This window comes from Opisthorchis viverrini, assembly GCF_000715545.1.
Source record: "Opisthorchis viverrini unplaced genomic scaffold opera_v5_280, whole genome shotgun sequence".
NCBI classification, from domain to species: Eukaryota; Metazoa; Platyhelminthes; class Trematoda; order Opisthorchiida; family Opisthorchiidae; genus Opisthorchis; species Opisthorchis viverrini.
In genome coordinates this window covers 666,305-681,106 of record NW_008751939.1, presented here as the reverse complement: position 1 = coordinate 681,106, position 14,802 = coordinate 666,305, and the positions used below count along the sequence as shown (strand labels likewise).

Sequence of the window (14,802 nt, the reverse complement as noted above, 5' to 3'; positions counted from 1 at the left end):
GTAGCCGCCGCGCTCTCCGCTTTATCAAACCAGCAAAAAAGTTTAGTATCATTGAAGTGAATGGGCTTTCTCATCCAGCACGTGACTGTCATTCCATTATCCCCTCTGTTCTCGATATCCTCGGGCCAATGTACCTCGGTACACGGACTTTAGGGCAATATCAGATACGTCATGAAGCACATATGTGCGCGCGATAACTGAGTTGGGTGTCAGCAGTCGTCCAAAAACTCAATCACTTTTATTAGGTTGACGGTTGAATTAATGAAACCGATTCGGAGAAATAGTCGAACGTGCGGTTTCTTTTGGGCTCCTTTCAGCTCATTAATTGATCGACTTCAGGAACGGTATTGTAGCCACTATAATACCTGATAGTGTGGTCTAGTCCCTATTCGCCATGCCTGGAATCAAGATCAAATTGGACATAGTCGCTTACTGGAACCATGGACGGCCAAGAGGCGACGCGGAATCTGTGGAAAGTGATATCGGATTGTGCAATCGAAACATCAGGTTTACCCGAGTTTAACAAAAAGATATGCATATTCGGTGAATAAACATACAAAATTTGAATATATATTCTGGGAAAACATATTCGGTCGGGAGTACCATCAGAACTAGTTTATCTCTATGAAGGAATCAGCTGTCATGTAGTGGACCCAGGCCTATATGTTTAGGTCCCTGTTGCCAGTCGCTGCGTCACTCGTTCAATGCCCGCCGGTGAGTATAGCTTCCTCTATATTTCTAAGCCGGTTCGCAGCTGATTTGGCTTGATCATGACGTGATCAGCTGACTGTTTCCGGTACGTTTTTACACAAATTAGGTAGGTAAAGAAGTACTGTTGGCACATGCTCTACTGCCTTCTACCCTTGTTCTTTTCCTTTGGGTATCTACGGTAAACCATGGTGTACTGATGGAAAGTCTCGCCATGCTCACGGCCAGTGTCTGGCGTTATCCGCCACTTCCATGGGACCAAATTTGATGGAAATTCTCAATGAATCTGCCAGATTTTATCCTGGAACCGGTATTTTCCTACCTCAGCTGGAACGACCGAGCCCGTGCTGCTCGTGTTTGTCGCCAGTGGCAGCGTGTTTTCCATTCACCTTCTCTCTGGCGAATAATGGTTTTCAAACCACCAGCTCGCCCGTTGACGCGGTTGCAATATGATATGAGGGGTTATCGAATGTCGTGGTACGTCATTTTTCCAGCATCGACACTATTCCGTTATCCTGTTTCCTTTTAGACTTCTTCCGTGTACATCACTAGCTTTCCCAACCTGGGTCGGTTAACCGATCCGGTTGTGCCAAGCATTTTCATTTTTTGATGACGTATAAGTAGCATTGTTGTTCAGTATTTTTGAGTCGCTACCAGTTTACATTTATTGCCTTTTTCAACAAATCCGCACTGCAAATGTGGCACAGTAAACAATGGGACCCGTGTCCGGCCAACTTACACCTTAGAGCTGACTTCAACGTGAATATGAGTTGAGTCCAGGACTGCACCTTCCCACGCTATAGTGCTTGTCGTACACCCGTGCGATTCATAACCCGGTCTAGGCAGACGAGATCAAATGTTTCAGTCTTGTTTGACAGCAATAAGCGATATTTTCAGTTGGCCCTCGGCGTCAGTACAAACCTCCGCAAGAATTTGGGTGATTTATTAGGTTAACTGATACAACGACACATGCGAGGAGGCCGAAGAATCAATCCGATTCCGAAATTATTGGATATCCTGAATGCTGTGCACTTTGTTGCTTTGAAGATATCTAGACCGCCGCTGAGTCTGCCGTTGCGAGTATTTGAGGCAATAATCGATGTGAATAGACGGTTACTTCAGAAGGATTTGCCGATGTGCTGCCTGGCAAATATGTACAGAGTATAAAGTGTACAGAATACTTCAGCAGGTTTTGAACTATTAGCGTCATCGTTCGTTTTTCTCTCGCGTGTAAATCTAAAGTGATTTAATTCAAACTTAATGAAATGAGGCTATTGGCAACGTAATTGCACCATTCTTCGAATTAAGTATTTTCGTCGGATTTGGTGGCGGTTTCGACTTTATTTTTGCGAATCGGTATGCCAGCGTGTTTAGATGCTGCTGTAGCATTTTTTCTTTCAGGCAGTACTTCCTGTCCATGCATACTTCAGAAGTGTGTGCCTGTAACTCAGTAAGTTGAAATACGAACTGCTAGTGGTTAAGACTAATGATCGACTGGGCAATTTTAAGTGTACTGAAAGGTACTCATTCCCACCACCGTTTTTCATCCATCGTGCAGCAAGTAACCTCTACTTGGTTCATTCATTTCCAAAATTTTTCACTCCGTCTCTTAGCTGCCTTCGCACCATTGGTTCCTATGTACGCCACTACCGTTTTGTGAGGACTGAGGACATCTTTCTGCTCAATCGAACGTTGAGTCTGATTGCGAAGTTTCTAGAAGCAAGCGCTTCGAAAAAGACAGTGCCTCAGGATCCCGCGAATTCCAGCTTTGTTCCCGGTGGAGAGGATGACACAGCTTTGGATGAAGAATCAGAGAGCGAGAATGGTTCCACTAGTTCTACAGACGACAACTTGATGTCATGGGAGGATGAAGATGACTATTACCGTGAGAGTGTACACCTTTCAAAATATTCGGGATTGATTATGGGTGACCCTGATGCAGAAGCCACCCTGGAATTAGTGTTAAAACTTCAGGAAAGAGAACTTTTTGGTCAGAGTGATTCCGATACGTCAGATGAGGTGAGCAGTCCTAAATGTTCCTATGCCATCCATATGTATCGTTTCAGCTTAGTTAGCTTATGGGCAGCTATCCAGATTACCACCTTTAAAGCAAGCCTAGAGGTTGGAATTTCTATCCTTTGGGCCGCTAGAGTGAGCACGCCGCGCCTGTCGGTCGAAATTGACTTCCTAATAGAAATATTTCTAAAGCCCCATGACACTCATCTCCAGGAAATGTCTTGACATTTCTCGTCGGTCTGTTTTGATACTGTTGACAGAATTTTGTGTGCATACATCTTGCCATTTAGCTTCAGCATCGGTTTGTCGTCAAATTTAGCCACAATTTTCTATTCAAACCTACACAAAGCAATATGGCTAGTTTTCTCCAACTTCACACACAAAATTTCTTCATTACTAAGACTCGGTGGACCAAAGAGGCTATTAAGGGACTGCTCTTTTCTTTCACTAGGCTTCCGGGCATGACAACACACACTTTAACTGTCACATCATGTCGCTGTGCTCTCACGTTTGTAGGTCAAATGTATCTATATATATCGAATGCATTACCTGGGTGGTGCATCTTGCTTTCGATGGCTAGGCTCAACATGACTGCAGGTTTGATTGCGCACGTGTAGCATGACTTAATCTCATCGATTTCTCCTAAGACGGGTTTTCAAGTACTCTGAACCGTTACAACAACGTCTCATACCAAACCGAAAACAAAAGGCAACTGCTGTTGTGCATCCTAGCAAGGATTGCCACGCATCGTAGCTGTAGCCCATACACCCCATTTATTTACAAAAAAGTGGGTAGATTTTATCAACCTGCTCACGAAATTACTTACTCTACAGTTTGGCGCTGACTCGTGAGGGATTTACCGCAACCAATATCGGGATATGTGAGGTGTTCTTTAGGCTAACAATTATGAGTTATGAGTTCAATTCTTATGGTCGGGCCGTTCAGGGATGCAGTGGAATATAAGGGCTTATTTACACATCCAGTGACTGTCATTGTGGCTCTACCACCATTGGCGTACCACAATGGGCTACGTTCATATGGAAAATCACTTAAGTATTTGTTAGTGTTATCATCATCCCTGTAAACGGTAATACTAATGCTTCACTGCCACACCAGCGTATCAATTCCTTTAATTACTTATATCGTCCCTGTCGATGAATAACCAGAACAGACATGAAAATTTGTGTAAATTGACTAAACTGAGAAATGCTGTTCTAGAGAACTTGATCTATTGGTTTGGGTGATGCTGCTCGGGTATACCGCCGAATGTGACGGCGATGGTCGTAGGACGGGCGAATGTTTTACAGTCATTCAACTGTTAGCAGGACCCCATATTTCATTTGCACACAAATTTGGTTTTGACGGGTGGCTCCATTCAATGCAGTCGGATTTCTCGTTTATAATGGTCTCGAAGAGTTTTCAGCTAACGCATGATTGTTTGTCGCTTCCTTTTTACTCCTGGAAAACATGCTCACCGCTAATATATGAGTCTCTATGTCACAGGTAGCCATCCGGCTTCTACTTTTGGATGGGGGGCCAATCTGTTACATATACGTCCAGGATCAAGTAACATTAATTGGGTGGATTCCTGAAGGACCAACATATTTCCCACAACTGACTAAAAGGAATGGTGCACGTGTATGTTTCGGTGCATTCCATCCCGCCATAAAAGAGTCTGCAAAAGTTTTCGCGCATAATTGTTCTATCGATCCCGCAGATCGTAAACTAGTTCGGGCAATATGATAGTATGCTTAATCCTGTGTAAAAATTTCCCGCTTGAATTTGCGTAGTCATTTTCAATAACTTTGTACCAAAAACAAGCTTATACATGTGCTTCACCTTTTGCCTCAATTGGTCGGATGATTTGTCTAGTACCTGTAAGTGTAACTGGACCTCGAGTTGTGGCACTGACTAACCGAGTATAGTGTGTGATTGATTGATTCCACCGACCTTTGATGGCAATTTTTCAACCTGTAGAATGACCGTTGCACAAATAACCTCATCACGCACTCTTCCCATCCACCGAAAGAACTTTGGGTGCATCCCAGGTTTCAGGAGATGGAGGCATACCCGGGCGTACTTTCATCAGAAGGAGAGTATGGAATTCACTGACAGTTCATAGATAACGGTTTATGGGGGCGTCCGAGTGTAGGACATATGAACAGAGCGATAGTTCTGATATCCGTAGAGGACATCTTTTCAATTCACCTTGGGCTGAAAAAATATGCCAATATAATACGCACTCCGTTGGTTATATTCAGTCTTTTCAGTGGTCATTTTACGCGCTGTGTTGCAGCTTAGTGGTAGTGGCGCCTCTCTGCAGTCAGCAAGAGGATGAAAGGCACTAATCGGATTCCTTCAGCTGTAACACTTCCGGTGCCTAGCTGCCATGCCACCCGAAGGAAGCACGGGGGCTGGGATACTGCCAGGTTATCCAAGCCTAGACAGCGGAAATCGAGAGGCGGAGGTCGGGTTCGAACCACGGACCTTCCGGTCAGTTATTTCACGCTCTGACCAATAAGCCATTTCGTTGGATCACAATGTGCACGTAGGCCTTAGGAGAAACGCCACTCAGTCAACCTCTCTGTACTGATAATTAAAAAAATAAAAAATTTGTACTGATAATTAGGGTGCACAAATTCCTCGCCGATAGGTTGTCTCCTGGTCTAGCCTGTGGTTCAACCATACTGCGGCTTTTGAATTTCTCACCACTGTCGAGCTGTTTGTTTACTGGTCATCGATGAACAAGTTATAACCTTCAGGTCGCTACATCAGTTTGTCACCCAGCCAAACATACCAAATAACTTCAGTGTAAAGTTCTCAATGCTGCTGATTACCCGGTCAAAATGCGTGCGTAATGCCTTCCGCCCCCACCTTATCGTTCGCGCAAAAGGGTGACTTGCCAGCTTTTGTTTGGCAGAACTTACTGCACGGTGGTCGGTGAATGAACTTCTCAACAAAGGCTTTGTTTGGCTTTCCCGGTGTGACAAGATCCGTTTTGGAACCACTTTAGACTTTTCACCTAGGTAGATACCCGTTGGATTCATTCTTGTTCTACTGTGACAAGTCAAAATATTCCCAGGGAAAATAGATGGATTAGTTATGTCTTTTGTCGACTGTGCGTAGTAAACGCTGAAAGGCTGGTTTTATTAGCACACATCTGAGATAACCAACGCTATCAAGAGCTACACGAACAATGCGTTTCTCTCGGCTGTCCGGATAACAGCCACAGAAGGCCTCTTTTTGAGGTCGTTGGTTTCGAACTCATTGTTAACAGTTGGCCAACCTACAACTCCAACACGGAGAACAGCAGTCGTCTCAATAGACAGCGTTTCAGCATGCGTAGCACATGGCCGATCGACAGCAGTTGATGGTACTACTTGTCTTGCGCGATTGAAATTCCTAATACATAATCGAATTCCCCGTTTTCTAATTACCTGGTTACGAATCTGTTGAAGTCATCCGGTCGACCTTTAAAGAGGAGAATAGGGTAGCCTGTCTATCGCACAGGCCCATACCCACATGGAAATGTAGTCGTTAATATGTGAGGAGAAATATTTTATCAGCTCGTGATTCAAATAAGCTCCCGCAAACATATTACAGTAAAACCACTGTGTAGGCACTCTTCCATAGTGATAGTTTCCGTAGGTTCTCTCAAATCCCTATTGCGCTGTTTAGATTAATTAGATCTAATTCATTAGTTAATTTATATTAGCTAATTAATTTCAACCTTTCTGGCCGCAAACGTTAGACAAACTATCCGCGTTTGGCCAGCTACGTTGCTCATCCTCTAAAACTGAAACATGAAGCTGAGCACAATACCAAGCTACAGTTACATCCTTCACACACCCAGTAACAAAGTACTCCACTATGTCAGTACCTCTGGACTGGTTGCCTTTGACTGTTCCTGTCCTTAGCCGTTGTAGAGGGGGTTACTCCATTCCTTTAGTGATAGTGAAAGAAGGTGGGTTTCGGGTCCCGATTTCAAGTTTTTAATTGAGACTGCTACTCGCGCATTGGTAATTCTGGTGACCACAGTGAGCTGTTGACTAAAGGTCAAGTCTGGGCAACTCTCCAACACAATGTTCTGTTTGAGTGTTTTTGTGTCACATAGAAAATCAGGTGTGCTTATGCATGAATTGCGTCTTCCCAACCAGAATCGCCTCGCAATTTGCTCCTTGATGATACGGAAGCGCGGCGTAAGCCGAAAATAAAAAGCCAGTCAGCTTGTCTGCGGTACTCTTTTCAGTTCATAAGGGCCGCATAGTCTGAAAGAAACACGGGAATCTAGCTACTGCTAATTTGCTCAACCCTACACAGGGATAATAGCAATGAGGAGCAGGTTGGAACCAGGGTCTTTCGTTTGAGAATTTCAACCTCCACCCCGATAACCTATCTCGAGTTCCAAAAAATTACCGTTTAGACAGCCAAACACATCCTTATCCCATGTGTAATTTCAATTATATGTAAGATTTTGGAAGCAATATATGAAATGCATGGGACGGTCAAGTGGCCCTTTCGATATATTCCGGTCTTTATCGAAGTAGTCACCATCAATCTGTTGGTTACGATACTAATAACTGGTGCTGGATTTACTTGTGCAGAATGATTATAACTGGCTAATATGTGTGGCCATTCCCCTGGATTAATTTATGCACATGAATTTCCTGCTCAGTATTTTGGTCCATGTACCTCGTGCTGGATTTTGTTAGCATGCACTTTTACCATGTTTCACCTCCCGCTGAGACTCTAATCTTTCCCTTTTTACTTCACATTCCATTTGGAAGAATTTCGATGTCTCCAATTTTCTGGGAGAAGTGCGTTCAAGTTCCTTTTCGATGCCAAGACCCACTGGTATTTCGGGAGCCTCAGCACGTGGTCACGTCTATCAACGGAGCCAGAGTTGCCGTTACCCCCATCGACACCATCATCCGCGTCCCCCACCTTCCGTAATAAGCTTTCTTCTGGATTTTCACTGTGAAGTAGACGAATCTCGCGGGTCTGTCTACGGCACGGGTGGGGCGCTTCTGTCTACTATTCGCCGAGTTATACGGCAGTTATCTTGCGTTGAACGACTGAGGTTCACAGATCTGTTTCTCAGCTTACCCGATGCACGAAACCTAGTACTAGATTTAACGGAGGTGAGCTTTTTCTTGCCAAGGTTTTCCGGTAATTTTATGTTGTTCATTGTATGTATGTTGTCCCTGTCTAGGCTTGGGTGACCTGGCAGTATCCCAGCCCTCGTACAACCTCTGGGTCGCATTGCGGTTAGATACCGAAAGGGTGCTACAGCTGAACTATGTATGTTGACGTCACTGCGTGAGCGAATTCGGCTGTGATGATGCATCATTCGCAAAAGTGGATTATTATGTTGAAATTTGTGATGCCTGCGCCACTTTTTGGTCCCTTCCGGTTTTGTAAAAGCGGTGTATAGCTATGGATGATTCAACTACGTACTCAGTATGACAGCTGTTATAAAACGTCTCTATAAGTCGTAGCCTAGTCGACGATCAAGTAACTTGCCATATCTACGTTCTGGGATAATCCCATTGAATAATCATGGATATTCATAGAACGTAGACCCTACATGTGGACACAACTTATTTATCCCCGTGCGTATCACGCTTGATATATTTCTCCATATCAGTAGTGTGGCTTAATTTTCCCATTTTAAACCTCTATTTTACTTTTCAAAAGACCACTTCGAACAGCTTAGTCGATCTCAACCTCGTACATTTGAACAAGTTGTCCAGTGACCCGACCATTCAAAACGCCCCTGTTGTACATCTTGGCCAGGCAGTCGTAAACAGTGCATCAGCCCCTGCTGATTGGTATCTATTGGATTCTCGATGGTTGGCTGCACGTCCGAATCGACTTCACCAGAACCCGCTAGCGGATATCGCCAGTTTGTTTCCGAACCTCAAACGCTTATCCATCGCCCCAACCCAGCTAACCGGACCTATGCTACTGCGCCTGCTTTACCAAACCAACCTAGTGGAACTTTTTCTAGTAGAGGTAAGTGAGACGCTCTCGGTAACTTGCGTATCGGTGGTTCTACATAAAACTTGCCAACTGTGTGTGATAACCTGTTAGTCTGGGTCTCATTCGTCCTTATGATTTTTGGAATACTTACAATAGTGAACTATATTTCGGGTTCTGGCGAAGCAATCTCAGATAACTACCTACGGTGATCCCTTCCAATTGCAGAAAAAAGCTAGGACGCCTCTTTTAAGTTGAGTTTCTCTCGATACTTATTAGGTTGTAAATCATTATCGTCATCTTCAGCTGTAAAAACCGTGTGTATTTTGTACGGTGGTTATGACTATCAGGGTTTCGTTCAGCGAAAATCTAAGGGATTAGGAGTGGATGACTACGCATGTAAGAGATTGGAGAGATTGGAAAGGGAGGCTGTGCACTGAAGGCAACAACTTGGATGCATGGGCACCATTGGCTACGTGACTAAGTCATGTCTGTCGATGCCCCTAACCGTTAGTCTGTCCCGTCTCGGGGTCCTCGCCCGGGGAACCCAACGACCGGCGCAGCTGAGTTTGCTGGCAATGGGTTCCCTATTTCGCTGCCAAGTCATTGCTTGACCTTCACTAGCTCGTTTCCTGTGTACATATACGTGGTTTTTACGGCTAAAACTGATAATGGTGGTGATTTAGCCCTTCGCGTGGTTGTGCATACATGACTCTTCAGGAAAGTCGGTCGACTGGTATGGAGAGCACAGAACGACACCAGCGCAACCTATGGATTGTGATCAGTTCATCTATTCAATTAAATGCCATAACCTTGCAGAATTATGAATAGTAAAGTGGCTACCTTCAAGACAATTTAAAAGAGGCAACTTTTGTTAGATCCTGAAAAACATGTTGCATTGATGAGCCTTTTTATGGGCTATTTTGAGTTACCTTGTTTGGTTCATGCATTAGGAAAAAATTTAACTCGCCGATTCAAGAACCAGTCTCGTCTGCACGGAAAGCACTACTCCAAGATTGTCGAATATTCTTCGACAAACCACGACCTGTCAAGCCCCTCGTGGGGGTTATCAGGTTGGCGCAGGCCCCAACTTTCCGTCGACCTCATGTTCTACTTGAACCCAAATCAAATGCATCTGATGAAATGTGCTCATTTGCACGTCAGTTTGGTTTTAACCCAATCTTGGTCGTCGCAACATGGCACTCATCTTGCTGGGTAGGACGGTCGTCTGAAGTATTATTCTTCCAAGTGGCTTACTGCCACTTATTGGCTTACTCATGCCTTTTGCACCGTTACATGGGGTATGTTAGTCAAGCTGCGTCACTTTCCGCTATTCCTCATCATCTGTCCTTTTATCCGTAGGAAGTGTGGGGGCTTGAACTATTTCATACTGGCATATGCAGTTACCTCTACTTCTTATGAATACCCTATTCTAATTTCAGACGGACTTTACGCGGTTCACTCTCCAGCAAACATCACTTCAAAGCTCTTCCATTTTGGATCATTATAACCTCCTCCACCTTGGTCATAACCCACATCAGGATGATGGTAAGCTGCATCAGGATGCGGATGAAGATCTGATCGAGTGGGGTGAGGATGTGCCTTACTACAGAGATTCTCTGACCTCTACGGACGTCAGTCTGGTTGCTGTTTCTAGTATCTGGCATGCTATCAGGCCGGCTGTTTGGCACGCCGCACTAACTTTACGTCCCAACTTGTCCGTTCAACTTCGAAACTACTTTCTTCGAATTACGCTCGAGGGCTCCGTACTTGTCACGCAAAACGGTGCACTAGTGCCTCGCTTACTGTCTCTCTGGCCGATGCAACCCTGTCCCGTCTCCGCACTAATATTTCGAACGAGCAAAGGTCCTCAGTTCACCCAGGCTTTTTTAAGCTTGAGCAATAAAATTAACTTTGGAACTTATTCAGCTACATTAACCACGCTCGTCATTTCAATTGAGGTTAGTATTCTTTTGTAGTCCGATTGTACTGTGACCAATTTTTGCATGCTTAGTGAATTTTAACTCGCTTTTTGTGATGGTCCGGGTTTGTTAGGGCTCATTATTCACTAACTTATTCATCTAAGTTTTATGTGCACCTTTTGTGAGACTTGGCCCGTTCAAGCAGCAGAACTGAGACGTCTTTAGGTGTTCGACATTCGTTGTCTCAGAACCGGGTACTTCCATTGAAGAATGTGTCCAGCACCAGAAGCTGCGTTGGTTGGGACATGTGTTACGTATGCCGAACCACCGTTTGCCCAAGAGAGTGCTGTTTTCCATGCCCTATTCAGAGTGGCGTAGCCAACCCTTGACTTGGCAAAGGAGTATGAAGGAGATCACGAAACGCTTGGCTGCCGTCGGTGCTACTCGCCTTCCAGGATGGGGGCCGCGTGATCCTCACTGTGCCTGGTTGGAGACGCTGCAAGATGTGGCTGCCAACCGATGTCAGTGGCGTTCTTGTCAGTTTCTATCCGGATCGCCTGAATGAGTGTTTGGAGGTATAGGCACCTCGGAATGATTGTGGTAAGCTAGCACTAAGTCCCTTCCCCGTTCACCTTTATTCTTTTCTTCACAATAGGGCTTTCAAATAAATCGTGGCTGTACGGCAACGAAACACTGAACACTGATGTCATGCTGTTGATGATGATGATGTGCACCTTTACAAGCATTCAAGTTCACCAATCCCGTGGCTTTGAATGGTCGTACATCGGTATGTGAACGAAGCAAGTAGTCAGCCAATCTATGTCCCATAGCGCTCAACTCACATTCCTTCGCCCTAGCAATTGGTGGTTATCCAGGAAAGATGCAACTCACAATTTGATCGCCGACCCCAGATCAAGTCTTCACATCAATCATCAATTACAGAAATCTATACATGGCCCAAGGTGGATCCGTTCATTAAAGTGCGCAACGATGCCTCCTCATGCAATGATTATTTGGTTTTGACTAAATCGTGTTATACTGGAGGTGTTTGTCCTTCATGTTGCCTTTTCTCACACTTAAACGGTATTCGGTGTGAATAGGAACATCCAAATACTTTATGATACGACACTGCCTATAAGTTTTATCAAAACCTTCCTGGGGTCCATCAATTCGACAATCCCAGGATTTCCACCCTGTCTATTTCGTGCTTGTGCATCAAGTAGTAGTGAGCTGTCGAGCAATCTTTACCAACTTTATTAGTTGCACCATACTGAGGGGAAGTACGTCATTTCGAATATTGATGCACTTCACTGATGAGGGTACTCTCTCAGTTATGGACACTACTATGAGATGTTTCACTCCATTTCTATTCCAGCGTCTGCGTCTACAGGTTTGTTTGGTATAGCCATTAGTTTCCCATCCGTTTGATCGGCTGGGGTTAATGACTAACCTTTGTCGCAATACAGGATAATTTTCAGCTGAATAAAATCCACATCAATCCGTTGTAACAGCATTCGACGCCCGTTGGTTATGGAAGGGTTCAAACTATGATGCTACCACCACGCGAAAATCCGAAGGTCATTCTCGATCAAGCATGATTATTACTGAGTAATTATATGGTGGATTAGTTATCCCATTCATTCCATTGCGTTGCATTGTCATATTGGCTCCAAACTTCACACTCTAGGTATCCTTATAATAGTGGAGCTATCTAAATGGTTCGGTCCCTTCTTCTTCTAGGCATCTTCGGGAGATCAGCTGGATCCACAGTCTATTGTGGAAGCATCCGCTAAAAGTGATAACGACTGGAAAGAATTCAACCAGATTCTTCGTAGTCTACCTTCACTTTGTCCTTCGCTTTTATTCTTGGCACTTGGTGGAAATGTTTGCTATTTATCCGTTGTAACGTTGCTCGTGATTTGTCGGCATCACAATCGTCGTCGCAGTTTATGCGACTCAAATTTCGACCCCCATCTGGATTTGATTGTCGAGGACAATTGTTGCAGTTTGGAGGACCATGAAAGAAAAGATATTCCAGCAACAGTCCTCGCCTGGTATTCCGCCATAGACAGTGTGGGAAAGGATAACGACCGACGTAAAACGGCGGCCGAACGGTGCATCACTGACGCACTTAAGCTTCCACACTGGCAGTTTGTCAGTTCGGCACAATTCCAAAGCAAACTTTACGACTTCTTGAACTGACTTCCAACTTCCTGATAGATCTGGACGATCGCCTTTCATATTGTGCCTTGCTGCTCTGAAACGTTTCTATTCTGGGCTTCTTTTTTATATGTTTCAACAAGTCATCTTGTCCGCAAGAATTACCAACTCCGCATTTAATTGACTTCCAGCATTTATCTTATTCAACACCGTCTTTCACTCGTTTGCAACCTTTCACCGCTTTCTAGTTTCGACCAAATTCTGTACATCAGCTTCTTTTTTCTTCCTATTATTTTGGTAGCCCAGTATTTACTATTGTTTATTAGTGTGGGCCCAGGCAATCCCATGTGAACCACTTACTAATACACAGAAGAGACCAGCTCTTTGAGCGGGTTCTTTGAAACTACACGAGTCTTCTGTCTGTGACCTGGTCTTTTCCATCGTCACAAAAGTGCCTTAGGTGTTTTAACCGCCTTATTTTTTGGAGTAGAGTACTACACCCTGCAGTTTAGAAGCATATCTTTGAAAACCGCAGCATGTTCTGTTGCCGTCACAAAGTTAGTGGATACTTCGTGGTTTCTGCCCCCAAATGCATCAGCGTTTTGTAGGTTTGTTCGACTCGATTTGACCGTGCGAGCTAAAGTTAGGTTACATAATACACCTTATTTATTCTCATTGGAAAGGATGAGGAATATGTCTCTAACGCCTCGCGAAATGAGGTTGAAAATGGAAGTAAGAATACACTGTTTCAAATTTTCGGTGAATCGGCTGATTTCCACTGATAGAGGAACGTCACTATCCACTGTTTTGGAACTGTGTTTAAGGGATGGGAAATCCAGGTGCAGCTACTTGTACGTTCGTACTCTGAATTGCTGGTGATTGCAATTTATTGCGTTTATTGTTTCCACTACGTGGACTGGAACTAACTTCATCTGCGAACAAACGCCCAAAGTTTTAAATTGGTCCGTTCAAATATTTCCTCAGGAAGACAAATTTCTCGGATTGTTGGTAGTGTGAGGACATTTGGGTTTTTTGTGTGCAGATTTAGTCCTGCAGGTGAAGCCAATCTCGGCTTTTCAGCATAGATTGACTTCACTCACTGGACGAAAGCTCCACAAATTTCTCAGATTTATTGCTAATATTTCGTCTTTATTCCATCAATTGTGTACCAAGAGTAATCGGTTGACGGCCTTAAAAAAAGCAATAGGGTGGTAGAAGCCAGTAAGTAAACTAATCAGGTACATTATTTAAACATTAGGGTAAATTGATAATGCCTGTCCACGGATTCGGTTGATATGGTAGCCACCAATCCACATTACTCGTGTCGGACAATAGAATCGAATGTAATCTGTAGCACAGGTGGTGGTGCAGCAGCCAGTTCAAAGTCATCTGTTCCAGTTATTCGGTGATTTCGTACGAATTAGTTATCAAGATTAAGGAATAAAAGTGTTTTATCGAACATTAGCGCTTCGGTTCTTACACTCCGACATAGTAGCCCCAGACAGACTACAGAAAGATGTCATATTGCAGGGGATCTTACACAATCAATAGGTTTACGAAATGCCGCAGAAACCGCACCAGCATACACGGCGCACAGACTGTCTAGCTGTATGCAACACAACAGTGCGCGCTTTATTAATGTAGCTTTATACGTACGTGAATCTCACTTTAAGTTATTCGGTCCTTGCATTCTTAAATTCGACCATTACGTACTGCGCCACCTTCCTAGAGTCTGTCACATGTCAGAGCAATTATCTTATAAGTGGGCTGCTCGGATTGGTGTGTGAAGAAACTCGGCCGATCTATATGTCTAAAACCTTCCAGATGGTGGTGCAACGCGAGCTTTTAGCCCGCTCAAGCACAAATTCGAGAGGTCTTACAGTACGATTCATCCTGATGGGCATCAGCTAGCCATGCTTTCATTGAATATATCTTGAGACTTGAGGTGTTAAAAAGAAATTCCATTGGACATTTAAAGGGGATAAAATACATAGGCTTATTCTAAGTCCCACTTGGG

General features: G+C 44.1%; 1 protein-coding gene across 1 annotated transcript; it reads left to right on the top strand.

The window, feature by feature from the left end:
- Positions 1–647: 647 nt before the first annotated feature.
- Positions 648–13,158, top strand: T265_09512 (hypothetical protein; the record flags this gene model as incomplete). The annotated part of the gene is made up of 6 exons (XM_009175600.1): positions 648–1,185; positions 2,322–2,727; positions 7,512–7,865; positions 8,422–8,739; positions 10,146–10,664; positions 12,366–13,158. The coding sequence occupies 6 exons, from the start codon at positions 989–991 to the stop codon at positions 12,825–12,827; spliced, it is 2,256 nt and encodes a 751-aa protein (XP_009173864.1).
- Positions 13,159–14,802: the final 1,644 nt, after the last annotated feature.